Here is a 21,312-nt window from a genome sequence, read left to right on the forward strand (position 1 = left end):
TCAGATCATGGATTAGCTGAAGGCCCCCCACTTCCAAGAATGGTTTTCATGCATCGGGAAATGTCCGTACCGTTTTTGAAGACTCTTCCGATCCCTCTGACCCCCTGGTAGCGGCTGCCCCGGTCCCCCTCCATGTACGGGAACACTCGCGCCTGATGCGTCCAGTAATAATCTTTAGACCCAAAGAAAAACACAGGGAACTCTCCAATCTCGTGCTTCAGGTTCTGAATATTTGGGGGGACATTTTTGGGATGGCAAACTTCTGCCGGCCACCATCTATTATAAATATTAAAAACAGGATTCACAGACTCTTCAGACAGAGTGACAACCATTCAGCGCTTTCAGTCCTGCAAAGTGAAAAGAACACATGTGAACGCGGAGGCGGGCAGGCTCAGGGCTTGACTTCTCGCACCTGTAGTTGCCGAGCTTCACCCAGATGATGTCCTGGAAGTGCAGCCTCTTCCCTGCCCGGCAGTCATTGCAGAACCAGCTGCCATCAGGCATGTCGATGTTCAGGCAGTCAGGGTGGAAGGCGGCTGGGCAGGACTCGCAGCATAGGAGGCTTCCCCCTGCAAGGGAGGGCGAGCTGGCTCAGACCGCCCCCATGGTTGATGGCGGCTCCTCACCTCATGCCAATGCATCAGCGAAACAGCAGCCAGCTGGCAACAAGCTCAAAAGAACCTTCTGGGGCGCCTGGCTGGCTCAGTAGGTGACATCTCCGACTCTGGATTTTGGCTCAGGTCATGATCTCGTGGGTCATGGGATTGAGCCCCATGGTGGGCTCCCTGCTCAGCAGATTGTCTGCTCCTCCCTCTCCCTCTGCACCCACCCCCCCCCCCCGCCAGCTCGTGCTCTCTAAAATAGATAAATCTTCTTTAAAAAAAAAAAAAAAGCCCACTTTAGTGCCAACATGACTAACTTCCCCTAAGTCTGTGCACTTGTCACAGGTAATTCAGAAACATCATGGTGACACTGCATCTGACAACCCAGGAGACATCCTGAGTGTCAACACCCAAAGCTGGAGGAACACTGGAGCCCACCCTCCACTGTGGCCCCTGGGGTTACCTGCAAGAGCTGTGTGCTAAGAAGCCATGAGAAGCAGGGCTCCCTCACCATTCAAACTGATCCAACAGAATAATACTATTAAACACCCACCGGCAGCACGGCCCTCACCTTTGGAGCACACAAAACACCAGCTCACATTGACATGAGCATGATGTCTCTTCCCCTTGCGAGCAGTGAAATGGCCCGTGCAGATGATGCTGTTGGAAGCTATCACCGAGCAGCCAGCTGCCAGACAAGCATCCCCTCCATGATAGGCGACAGGGCAGCGGACACATCGCATCATTTTACCTGAAGGCAGAGAGACACATTTTACCTGAAGGCAGAGCTGTGGAAGGCCCAACAGTGAACAGGGCAACTTGAAACGACCAAGCCCCTACATGTTACAAAATTAATGCTGAAATAAACGAAGTATTTGATGAAAGAAAAAAAAAAAAACTAGATAAGGGAGCCTGGGTGGCTCAGTGGGTGAAGCGTTTGCCTTTAGCTCAGGTTGTGAACTCAGGGTCCTGGGATGGAGCCCCACATCGGGCACCCTGCTCTGAAGGAATCTGCTTCTCACTTTCCTTCACCCTCTCCCCCACTCATGCTCTCTCGCTCTCAAAATTAAAAAAAAAAATAATACAATAACTAGAGTTGGAAAAATATTTAATACATGTCACAAAAACACATTTCCTCAAGGCAAAGATGCCTCAAAACAATGTTTAAGAAAACAGCCAACTGCTTAAAACATCATACTGTGAAACAGGGTCTTAACTAAGGGTTTGTGAACCTGGGTGCTGCTGGCATGTTCAGCAGCATCTCTGGCTCTCTAAAATGCCAGCAGACGCCCCCGAGGTATCCTCAGACACGGCCAAATGTTCCCTCAAGGACAAAGTCACCCTTGGTTGATAACCACCAGGGTCAGGAAGTGTAGATAACCTGCCATCCCCAATCCTACATACCCAACATGAAACAACTTAATTTTAAAGTATTTTTCTTATATATGAAAGAGTATTAAAACCAGAATAGAATCTATCAAAATGCTTCAAAGGTGTCCCCCTCCTAAAATTAAGAGGCTTTAAGATGACATAGGTGGGCACCTGGGTGGCTCAGTCAGTGGAGCATCTGCCTTTGCTAAGTTCATGATTTCAGGGTCCTGGGATGGAGCTCCAAGACGGGCTCTCTGCTCATCAGGGAGCCTGCTTCTCCCTCTGCCCCTCTCACTTCCCGTTTGTGCTCTCAAATAAAAAAAATTTTTTTAAATGCCATTTAGGGCAGGAAGAAGGGAAAATGCAGGGCAGGGCAGATCCTCTGTCAAGAAAAACCCTCACCCAGCATGCATGACCTCAGTAACAGAAAGACAACCAAGCTGGCTGCCACACTGCCCCTCCCACATGAGTGCAACTGAGCCCGAGTGGAGCTCCAGGGCCGCGCCTGTACCTTTCGATGGTCTTGGGTTGGAAGGATTGGAAGCATGGCAGCTCACGCAGCTGTGGAGGGGGCAGCGGAAGCCTCGGCTCTCAAACACAGCCAGAGGGTACTTCCTCACGCAAGCTTCATGGTAAAACTTCCCACACTGCGATACGACACAGCGCTTCACATCTGTCTTGCTCTCCTTACACACAAAACATGAGTGAATCCCTAACAATCAGTAACAGAAAGGGGCAGAAAACAAGAATTACAAAGTTGCTCCTCAGCCTTTAAAGTCCAGCAGCTCTGTCAGAGGCAGCCAGAGTGCGAAGGCCTCGGTTCAATTTCTGACCTTGCTGACTAGTCCAGCCAAGGGTTACCTTGCTGTGAACTGGGCTCCAGCTTCCCCCAGAGGATAAGCCTGAGGAGGAAGCAGCCTAGGTAGGGATGCCCACTCGTATTAGCTGCAGGCTTGAAAGAAAGCATTGCCCCGGAAAGGCTTTTCCTCTTCCTCTGGAGGGCAGCTAACCAAGTATAGTGAGGAACAACTTATCATCACAGGCAGGTGGATGCCTCTAGAAATGAGGTGCTGTTGCATCAGATGGCCTTGGCCTGGGGTTGGAGGAACTCTCTGGAAGATTCCAGGTGTCTTGCTAACCTAGGACATGCTCCCCCAACAGCCAGGACACCCTCAGGTCTGACCACTGACAGGAGGAGCTGCATCCGAGTGAACTGTCTTCCCAGCAGCCCCCACACGGTGCTGGTGAGATCTGATGGCCACTCAGGCACCAGCATGGAGCTGTTCTTTCTGCTCAGGTTCACGCAATGTCTCTAAAGAAGTCCTGTGAACCTCAGTGTTCTGTGACTGACTAGGTTACCTGTCCTAGTAATGCCAGGCCCTCTGGTACTGTGGCACCCCATGCCAGCCGCCTCATGGGCAGAGCAGAGCTCAGGCCAGCCCACAAGGAGTGAGGCACAAGACTGGCAGGGAGGCAGTGTCCTCCACCAGAGTCTCAGGTCTCTAACAAATGCACACATCAGGACACGCTTGTGAAGGCAGGCCAACATCCTCTGCACAGGGGCCTCAGATGCTCACAGAGCTGCCTGTCTCAGGAAGTATGGTTTCAAAGCCACACCAGAACTTGCCTGAAGCACATTCGCTGCAAGTGAACCTCCCTTCTGGCCTCCGGGAAAGGCCAAGGCAAGCGAGGTGGAAAGCTCCACAGCAGGGGCCCTCACAGAGCACAAGACTGCCCGTCTTCTCACACAGCTGTGGGGCAGAGAGGGGACAGTGGTAAAGCAACACTTGGCACCAAAACCCAGAAGGACACACTCAGGAGGGTTAGAATCAGATGCAAAGATCAAGAAAATGTATACACATTTCCACCGCAAATCAAACTCATCTAGGCCCCCACAGGACATGGACTGGGCCCTTGCCACCTGCTGTGCCACCACCGGCCACGGTGCTGGCGGCAACACACCCAACTTCAGACACTTCAAGAAGTGTGCACATACAAGCATGGCTATAGGTTACATGGGACGGATGTGACATAAGAGACGGAGCCTGCAGAAGGACGCAGGACCCTCAGCAAGGCACCTAATCTGGTTTCTGCTGGCAATCCAATGCCTTCAAAATAAAAATCAGTGTGATGCCAGGTGCAGTCTGAGGGAAGAGTGATGATGTGGCCTGGGACAGGGACAAGGGACAAATTAAATGACCGCCTTCCCCTCACCTGACACACGTACTCCTTTTTGGCGGTTACTCCTCGCTCAGACTTCTTAGACGAGATGGACACTTCGGTCTGAGTTTCATCTGCGCTCTCATACGGGGACTCCAAGGGCTCGTCTCCTGGGCCATCTGACACCTGGAGATGGAGGAGGCGGACGACAGTTCACTAGTCGCAGAGCGTGGTGGCATCACGCGGCCCCCCCCCATGTCACCTCACACACAGGCCTTCTCAGAACCCGGCCCCAATGCCAGCTACTTGTCACAAACGTACAGTACTGTTTCTTGTGACAGCATAACTTGTCGCCTGAACTGTGTAGAAATTCAGAAATGGACTTTACCCTCCTTGATATTTAGTTACATTTCTGTAGAAGAGGCACAAAATTTCGTATCTCTCTGTGTTCCCAACAGAGGAAGGAACTTTACAAAAACCCAACTGGCTCAAGTATGTGACCTAACATGGGCTTTGGGACTAAAGAATCTTAACCTTTCTTACCCAATCTCTTAAGGTCCAACTATTTTAAAGTAGAAGATACAGATTAATACCTAATGAGTTAAAAAAAAATACCTAATGAGTTTTTTAAAGCACCAAAGTGCAGCATCAAAGGGTAAGCCTTTGTACGGTGGTCTTGCTGACTCCCTGCTGCTGCTGTAGAGCCTGTGGGCTGTTCTGGAAGCGTGTCTGTGTGCCAGAGTGCTGACCCAATGTCAGTGCTCCAGAAGCATCACACTTGTAACTAACTGACCATTCTGTTCTCATCTTCCTCCCATTGCCTATTCTCCCTGGAGGGTTAAGTGGGAAAAGGCAAAATAAAACCTGCCGACTCTGTTAACATGTGAGTCTAAGAGAAAAGCCTGGGAGAAAAATGTGGAATCTTTGAGCAAATCGAAGGACCCCTCACTCCCACCCCGCTACCTCCCTGGTTGTATTTCATCTATCTCCTTCATCATCAGAGATCATCCTGCTCAGGCTAACCCTCTCCCTCCTCATGGCACACAACATTTTGCCTGAATTTGAGCAGCAATAATAAATCTCTATGTAGAAATCAATAAATCTTTAGTTAGAAAACTTTCTCATATACCAAATTCAAATTAAAAAGAAAACACCTAAAAACACATTTAGTGTTTATTTGATTTGGTTAATGAATGTTGAAAACTGAATTTTTCAACACAGCAAAAGTATAAACTACATTTCGTACACACCTTGATAATCGCAACAAGTGATCATGCTATAGGCCTGCTGTTTGCCAATGAACACAAAGCTAGAAATTAAGGTCGGGCCACACTTAAACAAAACAAAACAGAACAAACCCCACCAGCCAATCCACCCAATTCCAGGGTCTTATCAATGAACATCTTCCAGAGTCCCTGAGGTTATAGGGAGCAGTGGAAGAAAAACACCCAATGAGCACAGACTTAGAGCTGGTGCGAGCGGGCCAGTCTGGGAGGGGCGTGCGGCTCTGACTGGTGTGTGTAGCAGGGGCAACAGGTTCACTGGCCCACCGTTCCAGCCTCGCTGCTCTACGCCTGACATGCCCCTTAACGACAAAGTCTTCGGAGCAAGCAGCCTCTTAGACTTCATTTCCTCACCTTTTCCAGGAAGACGGAAAGAGCAGTGTGAATATACACTAGGTTACAGGGGCCTCGCGTGGCAAGGCTTCCCCCAGGCTGGCCAGAGGGAGCCCCTCCCTATCAGCTCACCTCCTACTTCTTTAACATTTAACGTCCAGAAAGAAGGCAATTTGAAAAACAACTCTGCATCCAAACCCCAATTTTAACACGTCCATGGGATCCGGAGTCACAGATGGGCCGGGGGAGGGGGGTGTTGCTGAGCACTCTGAGGCAGGACACTGCTGGGCGCTGGGGGATGCAGGGGGGCACAGGGGGGCAGAAAGAGCAGCCACACCCCTCCTAGCCCGGCCCCACTCAATGAGCAGCCCAAGGCTGACCCATCACGGAGGGACCAAGACCCAAAGAAGGGCCTTCAACATGGGCTCAGGGAAGAGCGCCCAGTGCCCGACCCACCAACCCATGCTCTTCCCTCAATGCAGCTGGAACAAACTGAAAGCTTTAAAAGAAAAAAAGAAAAAAAAAAAAAGAAAAACTGCATGGAGAGAAAGACAGAAAACACAGACCAGTCCTGGGTCAAAGAAAGGAACAGCACCTTTTATTTAAGATTTACAGAAAAAGTTAGCACGTTTCCACTTGGAGATATTTCCTAAATTAACAAAGTCTGTTTTGAGGAAATAAACACTGAATACATATTTTGAATGGAAATATAAATGTTAAAGACACACATGAGGCTTGTTTCCTGATCGGGGTCTGAGATACACATACAGAGTACAGACCTTACAATATTACAGTCCATGACACACATTGCAGGAGATCGCGACTTGCATCCCAGCAAACCCCTTCCCAGCGACCGGACAGACACCTAGCACACAGTCGGAGGGCTCCAACGGCTCTGTGCTCAGCAAACCGCCTGCACGAAGAGCCAGGTGCGCAGGGCGCCACACCAGCACGCCTCGCTCCAGCCGCAGGCTCCACGTGCACCAGCTGACCGTACTCACTCGGAGACGCCGTTTGGGAAAGCGACACATTCACCTGAATGGTCCCAACACAGTCCCAAATCTCAGTCTACGACATCTACGGTCTATTCCATATCCAGTAGGATGCATTTGGAAAAAGAACAATGTAGTAACTGAACGGACACAGACTCTGTCAAGAACTTTCCCGGCGCTTCCCGAATTCACCAAAGCCACGCTGGCAGCACAGATCTCCAAGCAGCTTAGTTCCTGACTTTTCAAAGTTTTCTTGAGTCTGAAAATACTTCCTCTACTCCCCACTCAGTATGTGATAGAATCGAATTGCCTATTTGCCTTAGAAATACATGACTTTATGGGCAGGGAAGGCTGTCTCCTTAACATGTATCACAGGAATTTTTCAAGAGGATATTAATGAACACATGGTAACCTAGTGAACATATTTGAACCGACTTCTAGAAACAGTGTAGCCATTTAGGGTGACTTATGCAGATCCCAGTCCTCTCTGCTGTGACGGGAAAGGGCCCCTATGCCTGGGATGGTGGTATACACAGTGATTGTAAAAATTTTTGACAAAACAAATCCCTTCACAAGTTGAATACCACATCGTTTTTGAAATACAATTACAGACCTTGAACAATAAATATTTCTATAAACCAACATTATTTTCATGTTTAAGTTACGCTTTTGTAAAGGAAGAAATAACTGTAAGTACTTTCACACAGTATTTTGGATTTACACATGATAAATATCCTGTGCTCAGCGGATTTAATGAGCTTAAAATCAAAAAGACTAATCTCAGACAGGTCCTCCAAGTTAACATCACAGTGAAATATTAAGAGTGGAATTAAAATAATTTTTAAATCAGTCATTCATCACCTAAAATACTACAGTTCAGAATAACTTTTATTTAAGTGGCCCTTCAAGATGACATAGACTAGAACCGTCCTAGCTGCCCCTAAATTCTAGGGCTAGGTCTGAGTCATTGAGAACACACAGATCTCCAGCTCACACACCATCTTTGTGCTTCACCTCCTAACCTGGGTGCTTCTGTGTCACCCCACAGCCCCAGAAGGCACCAGTGAGAGCCAAACGGCCATGGACACAGCATCGGCCATGCAGCTATGGCTCCAGATTCAAAGTCGGCCCTGATCATGGGTAAAATGAGTCTCTAAAATGTCCTATCATCCCAACTTTGTCCCAACTGTGTCCCTCAGCAGTGGCCGTCCCATAGAGAGTGGGCTGGGGAGGGCCTGGGTTGTGCCCTCCCTGTGTCAACTTGGAATAAGGAGCCAAGTCCCTACCTGCAGCTGAGCAACCCTCACCCCACACCTCAGTCATTCCTTAAAGGTACAACATGCCTGGATAGTCAGCATGCTTTAAAATCTATACCAAAAAAATTATATGCCAAAGCCCCACAGCTACGTGTCAGCCAGAAAAAGTTATAAAGTGGATCTAATATGTAACTCTCTAGTCACAAAGGTCTCTAACACGACGAGGCCTGTCGGGTTCTTAAAATGCTAACGAGGGAAACCCGCCCTCACTGATGAAAATGCCTGGAAGGGAGCATGCCCCTCCCCAGGGCAGCACAAGGAATACAATGAACATGATACATATCATCTTCTACCTGCCAAAGATGGCTGATTTTCCATCCATGGCAAGTAAATTAATGGTAGTTTCTAATACACTAGGTAAAACAGCAAAAAGAGTACTTAAAGGGATCAAAATCAGAGTCACTGACTAAAAATCCTAAAATATATAGGAGTCAATATATTCCTTAAAAAAAAAAAAGAAAAGAAAAGAAAAGAAAAGGAAGGAAAGAAAGAACTTTAACAGTCAACAAGAAGCCAATAACAGACTAGAGAGAGGATTCTGTGAGACCTTTCCTAATCAGATTCAATTCTGTTAGCAAAACACTACCATTCTGATTCACATTCTAAAAGATAAACAGCAGGCCTCAGCAATCACTTCCTCTGGGTAGAGGTTTTTAAAAACAGAGAGGATGGTTCTGACTGGAAAAGCCTGCACTAAGTAGAGCCCTTGCCAGGTCACACACAAAAGTCCACCTGAACCAGAACCACCTTTAAAATGAGTCAATGATCAAAAAGGGCTAGACATGATTGAGAAGCGTCAGGTCAGAAATCAAGTGAGAAAGGAAACCAGTACACTTCCCCAAGTACAGGTGTGTCTGCCCTTTCCAGCAAGAGCCCAGCCTCCCCTCCAGCTTGGCCACACACAGGGGCCTCTCAGTCACCAAGGAACCCCTCGCCGAGCCTCCCCTTTCTGCTGGACAGAGACCTTGACTTAGACAACGCATGTGCAATCACTGAAATAACCACATAAGACCACAGCTTGCCGTCTGCCACAGGAGGCCCCATGTTCACTCACCTCAGGCTGTGGCCAAGAACCCTCTTCAAGGGCATTTATCATTTTAATTTTATACTCAATCATGGGTGCATTTTTTGTTTGGGAACTAGATGCTGATTTACAATCTTAGTTTTATTCTTTTTTTGGGACACTGCTAAGACAGACCCTCCGTGGGTATTCGAGTCACAACCCCCAGGGCAAGCACTGCCTCTGCCCTCAAGTCCAGCCCTCCTCATGCACCTCTGGTCTCAAATCTCAGGCAAGCAGGTCAGGGCCAAAGAGACCCCTCAGCACATTGACCTTGTCACTAACAATTGGGGGTCCTCATGTCCTTCTGCATCCTTTCCTCTGATGCGTGCAGCTGCTAACATCCCCAATAACAGAAACCTCTAAACACAGCCACCTCCCTTATCCTGCCCCCAAACCCGGAATGCTTCATTTTAAACCTTTCTGGGCTTCGGCATGAACTTCCAGATAAAGCCTTGGACTTAGACACATCTAAAGCTGGGGGAACCTCACAGAGGGCACCTATGAGGAGGTGGGGTACACAGGACTCTCCCACGCACTGTGCAGAGCCATCCCTGGCTTTATGTTCATGAAACTGTTGTGCTTCCTTGTCATGAGATCTGGCCTAGATTTCTTGGTGGTTTTTTGGAGCATTCTCTTAAAAAACACGGGTTATCTTCCACTGGGAGACAGAAATATAACAGACACAAGGTATAGAGGGAGTACTGAGATGCTAATACACCTAAATTCATTACCAGCAGAGACAGACACTTAACTTGTGTACAAGCTCTAAAGAAAGGCCCACAGGGAGACAGAAGCCCCTAGCAAGTGGGTAAACAGCACAGGATCCCTACTGCCAACAGGCACACTCAGTCAGGGTACCACTCTATGACAATGGGCAACTCTGTTTCAGAACAGCTACAATCTAAACTTTTGTATATTCAAACAAGTTTCCACCTCTTGCGAATGCCTCACATTTTATACTAGAGAGTTCCTTCTCGTACCCACCTCCCCTCACCAGGCACAAATGCGGTGTGTGTATGGCAGATGGTTTGAAACAAGCAAATGGGATCGTTAAGTGGTTCTCTGTCAGTATAAGCAAAAGTCATCTCAACAACAGGCAGTTCAATGACAAGACTACAATGTATCAGTGTTATTCTGATCTCTTTAGGAAATGAGGGAATTCATATTAAATTAGTAGCAGAATGATTTTTTTGTACTCTTGGCAGACAAACTTACTTGCCCCTAAGCTCTTTCAAAATAGGAGCCCTTTTGACTCACCTTCAGGAAGCCATGGGCGGGCCCTCTCAGGAGCTCTGATCATCCACCAGCATTCCCCAGCAAGACCACTGCTGGCACTTGGAGAGGGACAGTTCTGCCGCATGTGGGACTGTCCCTCTCACTGCCTGCGCCTGGCCACCTTCCCAATATCCCCAACGGGGGGATAACGCCTCCCCATCCTTATCCCCAACCCATGCCCTCCTATGTCCTCAACTGATGCTAATTTTCTGCTGCTTAGTGGATAAAGCACCTACTCTCCAGCTGACTTCTAATGCACCTAACACATGCTGGTAGCTGGCCGGCTGCCCATTCAAAATCCGTCATGCTGTAATTTCAAATGCATTCTTGTCAAAACCTTTCAGGCTAGTCTCTACTGGGGGTGATCGTTTGTGGAACTGGGCCACTTTTACATGACCTTTTTTCACATTTTATATTTAATAATTAGTTTTCTGTGAACCCTACATTTACTCCTGAGCTTCTTCATGTCCTTTTGGAACAGCATGACTCAGGCCACCTCTGAGGCTGTGTATCCTATCAGCTCTGAGAAGAGCCACCCGACCAGCCCTCAGCCACAGGCTACTACCCTCAGGTGCTACTCAAACCAACCCAGTGTCTGCCACTTCTAGGTTTATTTTACCCCCACGTGCAGAATGCAGTCAAGAGGATTGCTTTTCATGCCAAAGCAAAATTTATACTTTTGGATAAAAATGGAATGATGATGATTTTATTATTTTTATTGTTATTAACCATTATTGTCACAATAGCGAACCACTGAGTCCTTGCAAGGCGCCAGGCACCCTAAGTGTTTTACATGCGTTACATTACTTAACGGTTTAGAACACAAGTATTAGTCAGAAACTTCCATGAAAGGTAGAACACATCTGAAGAGTCTGCTGGGAATGAACCGAGTGCTGTTAACATGGTAACGTGAACAGCACTCCTGCCTCCACGAGCTGAAGGGCGAGTGAGGCCTGCGCCTCACCATGCAAACATGCAGACACCCAGGGGTATGACACCAGGTGGTCACCCAAGACTTAGACATTTAATATGATGGCTGATGTCCTACAAAAGCAACTGATGAAGTGGTGATTGTAAATAACCTGATTATGGTATCCCTAAGATACCGGTCACTGAATCAAAAGAGTAGAGTTAAATGGCTCATAATGATACTGTAAATGATATTTTTTCCTACAAATTGCTGTATCTAGTGTCATAGTAAAACTGCTTAGTAAAAAAAGACAGAATCAAAACTCCTCCTGCCTTTTATGTTGGAAATGAGTTTAATATGTACAGTACTGAGTACATTCCATTGGCAATGGGAATTAGCTGACGAAGACTCCTTTTAAGTGTGTGCTGCTTGTTCTCTGTTTCTGAAGGTGCAGATGCCAGCATTTTTCAATAAAAACTCAGTAAGTCATGAACTAGGAGACAAGGGTGGCCTCTATCAAGACCAGCCCCTTCGGCGCAGAGTCCTTGTCGCAGGCCCAGGGGCAGCCCCAGGTGAAGGGCATCCCTTCAACGTGAAATCTACATGGATCGTTGCAATATGAGTGTGTTTCTATTATGAGATGAATGTGATCAGGTAAATGGCCTTGATTAGGTATCTTACCTTGGTCTTAAAATTTGTTATCTGTTTTCTTCATTGTATGTGTTAGTAATACCAGTAAAAACAGATTATCACACATCTTCCATAAAATGATTGTGATAGGAATGTCCCTTTAGTGTGTACGATGATACACCACCTGCAGCAGACATCCTGGAATATTACATCATTTTAAGTGCAGTACAGGGCAGCTGAGTTCAAATCCAACTTGGCTGATGTGGGCTCCCATAAAAGCTGTTACCAGTGAAGGCGAAAAAAATAAGAATTTGCTCTACTAAGGGAATAAGAAATGAAGTTACAAAACACTTAAATCACATTAATTCCTTCACAGGCCTTCGTCATGCACGTGTGTAATTTTAATCTATTCTCTTCATTAGCGTGATGTAGTACTATGAAAATAATTATTTCAATATAAATTTTATTTCTCACATATACCTTTTTTGAGAAGAATTTAAACCACAAATGACCTAAAATGTCTTGAAATACCAATTCAGTGAAAACTCCTGTGTCAGTCAAGGGTGTTTGTAAAAGCAGGACATACAAACATGCAGTGGGCACGTGCCCTGAATAAGGGACCAATCTGAACCCTAAACAGCAGCTCCCATGGTCACCTAACTCCCACCAGAACTGGACCAGTGGTTTACAGGACATTGCTCTATAACACTACACTTTGCCTCCTGTGCTAAAAGGCATTCAGCATGGTGTATACATTGTAAACACGTACTATGATGCAGTAGTGTTAACACATAATAGACAAAGCTTTTTGTTCGCCTAATAAAGTAGTTTTAATGAACACTAATGAAAGATTTATATAAGCCACATAAGAGTAGCCTGATGGATAAGGCCTAGTAATTTCAATGTTTTTATATAAGCAACAGAATACATACTATGGGATCTATGTATCACTCTCAAAATGCAGAATGGTGTATGATTTAATGTATTTAATATACAATATAAACATACTTAATAAACTATCCACTCTGAAGTTCTAAAGAATTAAAAATCAATTAAGTCTAATGATTATAAAATGCTTCCCAAGTTCAGAACAAATGTCTTACACAGGAAGTTCACACTCACCCTGGCCCTAGTGAATGTCAGACCACCAGGCCTGATCCACTTGCTCTAACCCCACCCTGGTTGTGTCCACCCTGGGCTGTGCTGCCCCAAATCCAAGCCTTTGGCTGGCATAGCTTCTGACCAGAAATAACAGAAAAGATTTGTTTTCAGCCTCAGTTTTTCCTTGCAACTGTATCTGACAACAGAGTATGTAAAAACTCAACCTGATAGTGGATCAAAATGCAATGAGAAGAAAACTCATTAAAAATTTATTTTAAATAAAAAAGCCGACTTTAGGCGAAAGGGTCTGTGGACCTGAATTGTTTTATTTTTAGTATTCTTCTTTAGAATTAATATCCTTATTTTAATTTTTCAGGATACTAATCATAAAAGGAAAAAAATGTGTATAAAATTTGTTTTTTCCATGTTTCAATAAGCCCTTGGAAGTTCAATGAAGAATTCTTACTGCATTTTCTTGAATGTGCCCACATGTAAGAAATGTTTAGTCACCTACACATACCAAACTATGAGAAAGCCCCAGTCCCATACATGTGAGCAGCTTCCCACCATAACTGGTGTGAGTCCCCAAAGAAAATCCCACTCAGAGCAGCTCTCGGGGGTTTGCACCCCTCAGATGGCCCAAGCCCCTGGCAGACACCCCGCGAGGGAAGGCCCGGCCCTCCTCTAAGAGGAGGAAGCAGCCGAGGCCGAGAGACAAGAGGGGCACCGCCAGGCCCCCAGCAGTGACTGTGGCAGATGGCAAGTCAGAAGTGCCACCTTCTTACCCAACAGAGTGAGGGTCTATCCATGCCCTGCCTGACTGCCTTGTTCAAAAAAGCCCAAGGTTAGCATCTCCTCATAAATACTCTAAAAACAGGACTCATGTCCACAATAAGAAAAAGAGGATCACAGGGAACAAAATAATAAGGAATTAAAACTTGAATATAAACTCCTTAGTCACTTGGGTGGTCAATAAAATTGGGACAAACTCCCTCTGGACAAAAGTGTCATGCTTGCATTCTGAGGCTGTTTTTTTGTTTTGTTTTTAGCATGGCAAAGACTTTATATTTGATGATGTCATGATACAATGAGGGTAAGAGCCTCAAGCAGCTATTATTCTGCTATTGCATATTTTGCATATACAGAAAACAGAGGAGTCGTATTACCATGGTGGTTCTGACTCACCTCCACATTCAAGTACCTAAGAATACGCCAGAATTTAAAGGACTAAGACCATGGAACGCATGAGAACATTCCTCCGTGAGCCTAGGTCCAAAAACCGCTGGAATCCGACATAGCGAGAGGGCCACCCTCCACCCCCCTAGGGACCAGAGTCAGCTCGAGTGACAGTGTCATGTTAGGATCAGAGCAGACTTCCTGGGATATGGAAAATTAATTACAATGTGAGGGGGATAGAGAACACAACATTTTAAAGACAAATTTCAAGAAAAACAATGAAACTACATCCAGACTAAAGTATATGCACGTACATTTATACATACACTGTGGGCATGTGTGTATATCTGTGGTGCTCAAATAGACTAAAATAGTGACTTTTTTTTTTCCATTCCATGACTTATACATAGTTTAAAGACTCTGAAACTCACCTACATTTGTGGAGAGGATACCAGTGTTATGTTTGTTAAGTCTGACTTTTGCTCATACTTCAACTTGGGCAACTAACTGGCCTTCATACGAACACCATGTCATCACTATCATTATTATTTTACCTCATTCTCAGTTAAGGATGCAGAAGGAGATGAACTTTTGCTAAAAGGAGTAGAAGACGCTGCTGTGGATGCCCGATTCCGCTTCTTCAGTGGTTTGCATGCATCTGACAGATGTTTCGTTGCTGTAAAACAATTTTGGTTTATAAAGTTTGAAATCTTAAACCCTCAATCTCTTAACTGCTTCAAAATTACCCCGTAATAAATGAAGTTCTAAAGATAAATTTCCTGGGCTCCTTTGTCATAGTAAAGGCTTAACTTTTTACTGTGAAAAAATCTGAATGGAAACAAAGGCAAACAGTTCAGTGAACGCCAGCAACCCCTGCCTGGCTGATCCCACATCCATTGACCTAGGGCCAACACAGCCCCATCCACACCTATGTTCACACCCCTCTGCCACACTCTTCTGCAGCAAATTCCAAACATCATTTCACTTGTAAAAAGTTCAGTACATATCGCTGAAACAACCTTTTAAATATAGCCACGAGACCACTATACCATTCTTAAAAGTAATCCTTTTATTTAGGAAATACCCACTCAATGTTCAAACTACTCACAACTGTCTTTCTTTTCATAGTCTATTTAACTGATTTCTGAAAACCAGCATAGCACTCATGCAAAATAAGGAAAATAAATCCATTTCCAACCCACACTCACTTCCCCCCTGAATGTTGTTTTCCTTTCTAATCAAGAGTTAGGAGGATGCTGGGGGGCTCAGTCAGTCAAAGCAGCCTACTCGTGATTTCGGCTCAGGTCAGGGTCTCAGGGTCATGAGATCAAGCCATGCCATGGGCTCCACATTCAGCAGGAAGTCAGCCTGAAGTTCTCTCCCCCCACCCCCCACCCCGCCTCTCCCTTCCCCTCTGCCCTTCTCCTACCTTCTTACTCTTAAAGAAACAAAAACAAAAAAGAGTTGGAGATGATAAGCTCTCTGTAATAAACTGTCAGACACTTCAAAAAGACAATGAGAAGGGAAAGGGAGCCTACTTCACCATTCGTTGCTTTGAAGCTAGGTTCTTCAACACGCAAAACAGAAATAACTAGTCATTACTTTTACTTTTAGAAAATATACATAAGCTGTGAGATACTCAAAAGTGATGGAATTTAGAGCAACAACTGGCACCATCAAGTGAGAAATCTGGATATTCTTCATTTAAATAACTTCTTTAGTATAATTTTAAACTGAAAATAAAGCCCAGTAGAAAAACAACTTCAATAAAACGTAGCTGAAGCACTGCAACCACTCACTCGTTCAGTCACACGAGAACCTCCCTCCCCGTTATTAGCTGTCAGCTCCCGCACCCTTCCCCAGCCCAGCTTCCTCTGCACATCCAGCCCAGCCCAGGTGCCTGGAAGAGCTGACAAGGAAGAAGCACTAACCACATTACCTGCCTGGCTCTTGAGTGAGGAGGCTGCCTCGATGGCCTTGCAGGAGCTTGTTCGGGCTGTCTTGTCATTGATCGTCTCTCTCTGTTATTAAATAAAAGAAAAAGGAGAAGAAAAGGAAGGGGGGAACCTCACGTGAACTAATACAGGTTGCTGAAACACTGCGACAGAAACATCTTCCTCTGGAAACATGTTCCATACATGCTATGAGCAGTGAGTCAGTCTCACACCTCTTCCACAGCTGGAAGGAGCTGGAAGGCTCTCCCCTGTACCTGCCCCATCCTCTGCTGGGACAGAGGAGCCAGTGGGGCTGTGCCAAGCAACAACTCATGTTGCTGAGACTCTTCACATGAGCTGCATTCAATATGCTACTCAAATTTCCCTCTGAATTCAAAGCAGAGTACGAAGTAGAAGAAATCAACCCTTTTGCTCTAGAGGCTGTTCAATCGACCTCAAGTGGAGCCCCAAGTCACTGCCAATATCACTGCTCTAAGTCCCCATGCTGAGGATTTCCAATTCGGAGATAAGGTCCAGACAAACCTCACAAAGATCATCAATAAAGCATGTTTCACAACTGAGGAAAACCACACACACAAGCACACACACACCCACACACACAAGAAGGGATCAGAAACATTTTGTCCAGTGCTCAGAATGTGAAGTAGTTGAATATAAACCTGTCTTGATAGCCCTGGGGCAGCACTGCCTCATGGCCACCCCCCACCCTTTCCAGTCCCTGCACCCAAGCCCCATTCCCCAAGCTGCCCAGGGCTAGTGGAAGTAGTCACAAGACTGTGGACCAGGTAACAGGGGCACAGCACGTGGAATGGCACCTGACACATCAAAGTGCTCAATGCACATTAGGAAGTATATAGGATATGGCTTAATTAGGTTTATAAAAACTCAACCACTACTCTTTTTATTATGTGCAACTTCTACCTACCTACTACTTAATGTGAATTGAGATTTCAAATGTCTAGGGCCACACATTTTTTAAGATAAATACGAAATACAAACATTTCAAGGCAGTCAATGTCAGCCTGACTGCCAGCAAGGGACTGCTTTAATAATGGGCCTGAGCTGCCAGGTAACACCAATGTCAGTGATGCAAGGTGAATTTTACCTATCTCAGTGCTGGATACTTGATCACTAACAACTTCACCTGACAGGTGCCTTGGAAGGATGCTCTCTGGGCCAAAAAAATAGGGCAGGGCCTTGCCTACTGCCCTCAAGTGCACAACAGCCTTCAAGAGGTTAAGACAGATAATGTGATGGCCACACATTGACACTTTAACAATATGTGAATTCCTTTTTTTTTTTTTTTTTTTTTATGATAGTCACACACACAGAGAGGCAGAGAGAGAAGCAGGCTCCATGCACCGGGAGCCCGACATGGGATTCGATCCTGGGCCTCCAGGATCGCACCCTGGGCCAAAGGCAGCCGCCAAACCGCTGCGCCACCCAGGGATCCCCACAATATGTGAAATTTATCTTTCTATTCTTCAAAATAAAACAATGAAGAAAGGAACTTAATTTAGATTAGTAAAAGACAGTATACAAAGCTTCACTCAAAACTATAAATATACAACGACTCTATTAGAAATATTAAATAGCTATAAACTCAAACAAAAGATACAAGTTCTGTTTGAACTCTCAGTTCATGAAGAAGCTAATGGGTGTGTGAGGCAGTTTCGATAAATGGCACAGGGCCATAGAGTACCCAGGAAAGGGCTCACACTCTCCACACGCACAAGCGCCATAAGCCAGAGGGGACAATACACTGTCTGGCTGGATATGTGGACTTTGGCCCGTTTCACTCTCCTTCAGGCACCAGGCAAACTCTGCCCCTTGATACACAGTGGACTATGCTAGAACTAGAGGATGCTGGGGCTGGATCTTCTGAGCTATGTGGTCAAACAGGCCTACACAGCCTGCTTAGTACTCCCATTAAGTAAACAATAACATGAATTACTAATAAACTGAATGAATTCATAAAATCTATTTTCAATGCCATTAATGGATTCTGAAAAACTTTTTTACTGAAGTATAACATGTCTCTAATGGATTTTGATGTTTTCATGCCAATCCATTATTTACACACTGAATAATAGCCCTATAGACAAGGGCAATCTTTAGTATATATATTTCCATTAAATCTAAACATCAAACATTCAAAGTGTTTGGATGGGGTTTTTTTTGGATAGCCAAGCACCCACAGTTTGTGTTTAAGTCCCTGGCAGGTAAGAACTGGCTCTCTTCAGCAGCCTTCTCAGAGAGGTTTCAGGAGAGAAGCCAACCCTGCTGCATCTAAAACAACACCCATGAGCACCATCCACAGAGGAAGGCCTCCTGCCCACACACACCCCGACACCTGACCCCCGCCTAGCTCTCCCCCACTCCCCCTCCCCCGCCTGCATCCCAGAAGTCCCACAGCACACAGTCCTCAGGTCACAGCAGTCCTGGGGAACATCATTTACCTTCCGAAGACCGTGCTTGTCGGTCCTGAGTCTCTTCCTGGGTGCATCTTCGCCGTCAGCGTCTTCAGTAGGCTCCTGTGTCCTCTTTGTGTGGATTCTTTTTTTCCCATTGATGTTACCTTGGAATGGGAGATGGGGGAAACTTACATGAAAAACACTCCACAAGCCACCCTCCAAAGCAATGATAATCTAACCAGGGCATTCAGGTGCAAATCCAGCTGTGATGGGTTTCCTGCATCCTGTTGGGTTCCAGGGCCCTAGTATTACAGACCAAATCTCTTTGCATTTTGCAAATTAATTACATGGACCATTTCCTGTAACATCAAATTACTGGAAAATTCTTATCTAATCTATTATACTGGTATTTGTTATAATTATATTTTAATGTAGTGAAGCATTAAATATAACCTACAAGTTTACTAACATTCAAAGACCAGTGGAAGTGGAAAGTTATAAAGTGCACAGCTTGCTACATTTTATACATTTCCTGAAAGAGACATGTTAAGTGGGCAACACTCCTTTTTCAAAAAATTTTTAATTAATTAATTTTTTGCAACACTCCTTTTGTATCTGCAAATTAAGGGCTTTCTACATGTTGTTGAACTATGCCAGTTATTAGGTGTTTCAAGGAATATCAACTAATCCAAGACTTACTGTGTCCAAACAGTACCAACCTGGTAAACTAAGCTGTCTAGACAGGTGATTAATTTGAACACACCAATGTCTATTTCAAACACAAACCCAGTATTCTCATTTGCATGACTGTTTTACAGAGGTTTGTTCAGGGTTTGCCCTTGGACTGTTTGTCAAACATCTGGTGGGAGGGCAGTGTCATCCTCAAAGCTTACTAGGAGGTGCAAACCAGCCAGGAAATGTGGCATCCAACAGCGCCTCGGGAGGAGGTGCAGGTGGCCACACCCTGGTCACTCTGCCCCAGTGGACAGGTACACAGAGCATCATCACAGGCAGAGGCCTGATATTACCTGAGCAAATGAGCCCTGGCCCTCCCAACTGCCAATCTTAGAGTGATGTGGGCTGGCCCAAGAGCAGCCTTTACTAAGCTCCACAACACTGGAGGCTGGCCACAAAGGCATACCAGGAAGAGGCCTGCAGAGTAGTGGGGTCTGCTCAGTAGCTGACCAAGCAAACCAGCACAGGGCATGGCCAGCCTGACCTGCCAGTACCTCCTCAATCTGGTTTGTCCAACCTGGTCAGCACATGTCCACTGTGCTACAGACACCTGCTAGCAGCAACTGCCACCTGGCACCTCACCTCCACATGGGTGAGGTGATGTCACCGTCCTTTCCATAAGAATCTCCCCCCGTACCTGAAATAAGACAGCAGGCATTTCACACAGAAGTAAGCGATGTCTGAATTCCTTACACTTAGGCCATGGACAGCTGATGCCACCAACACAGCCCATCATCTTGGTTATCAGCACTGGTGGCCCCACAAGGACAACTAGAGGGCCTCCAGGATAAGCACACAGCTGACACACACAGGGCAGGAACCAACCCTATCCTCTTGTCTGCTACGTGCTCAGTAGCAGTCCAAAATGACATGTGACACACAATCACAGTTACACTCTCCAAGGATAGTTAAATCTTCAGGGAAACCTCATTCTTAAATAAGCTAGTCTTTGTAAAGGACCCACTCTTCTAGATTTAGCGCACTGATGAAGAATCAAGTGAGCTTTTGCCTTTTAAAGAAAATGCACAAATCCAGAACATCCTCACTATTCTAAATTATAGCATTTGCAATAAAGTGATGAACAAATCGAACAAACTTCAATATTAATATATTAGTTGATGTGCAGATCTAGAAAGCCCTAAAATCAAGATCATCTGTGAACAAAACAGAAAGATTATATAATCCGTGTGCAGACACAGTCAGATGTCCACAATGCTGGTCTAGAAGCACACAAGACAAACTGCAATTACTTCTGAGTCTTGGTTTCCTTTCAGTTGAGTCTTCAAACACTATGGCCTCTCCAAAACCCTTCAGTGGTGAACCCTGAGAGATACAGAATTGTTTTGTATTTTAAATTGATAACCAAATATATTTTTTACATTAGAAGTATCGTGACATGTGCGTACAAGCACACACGGAGGACAAATCTGACCGCTATCACAGGTTCTCCCCAGCTCACAGTATTAAGCCTCCCCTCTCTTTCCAGTGACTGAAGCAAAGTAGCATTTTTTGTTTTTTAAACTGAAGGCCTAACAAGAACCATAGGAGAGCCACATTTAAGGTTGGTTCTCAGTCACCTTCCACACCCTGTGAGCTCTAATGCAAACAGGCCAGGAATACCCCCACCAGGCCCAGAACCCCCCACCTGCAGAGGTGAACAAGCCCCTCCTGAGGTGTAGGCACAGTGCCTCCCAGCAGGGCAGCCTCACCCAGGGAACATAGGCCTGCAGTCCACTCTACCATGTCATGGAAGACTGGAGTCCTAGAGACCACATGGGCTCCCTTCCTTCTTGTGTCCTCCCTCACACCACCCCATCAGCTGCAGAGGCTAGAGTGCCTGCTCCACTGGGGCAGAAGAACAAGGGGCTCGCAGCCAGACAGAGGATCACACCCAACAGCTCTCATGACAAGGGAGAAAATGCAGACAGCAGAGGTTGCTTTATTGTGACCACGTGCACACTGGCTGTTGGTGTGAGCAGCATGGGTCAGAGCTGGG

The 21,312-nt window shown here is 45.8% G+C and overlaps 1 protein-coding gene across 1 annotated transcript in view; it reads right to left on the reverse strand.

Annotated features, from left to right (window-relative positions):
- NSD2 (nuclear receptor binding SET domain protein 2) overlaps nt 1–21,312 on the reverse strand; it is a 60,587-nt gene that overhangs the window by 15,229 nt on the left and 24,046 nt on the right. Inside the window, 9 exon segments of the mRNA XM_025437346.3 lie at nt 71–276; nt 413–569; nt 1,174–1,353; nt 2,485–2,685; nt 3,601–3,724; nt 4,188–4,319; nt 14,767–14,888; nt 16,152–16,233; nt 18,627–18,745. Coding sequence (XP_025293131.1) covers nt 71–276; nt 413–569; nt 1,174–1,353; nt 2,485–2,685; nt 3,601–3,724; nt 4,188–4,319; nt 14,767–14,888; nt 16,152–16,233; nt 18,627–18,745 — 1,323 coding nt within the window.

The sequence above is a fragment of the Canis lupus genome, chromosome 3 (genome assembly GCF_003254725.2).
Source record: "Canis lupus dingo isolate Sandy chromosome 3, ASM325472v2, whole genome shotgun sequence".
In the NCBI taxonomy this organism is placed as follows: domain Eukaryota; kingdom Metazoa; phylum Chordata; class Mammalia; order Carnivora; family Canidae; genus Canis; species Canis lupus.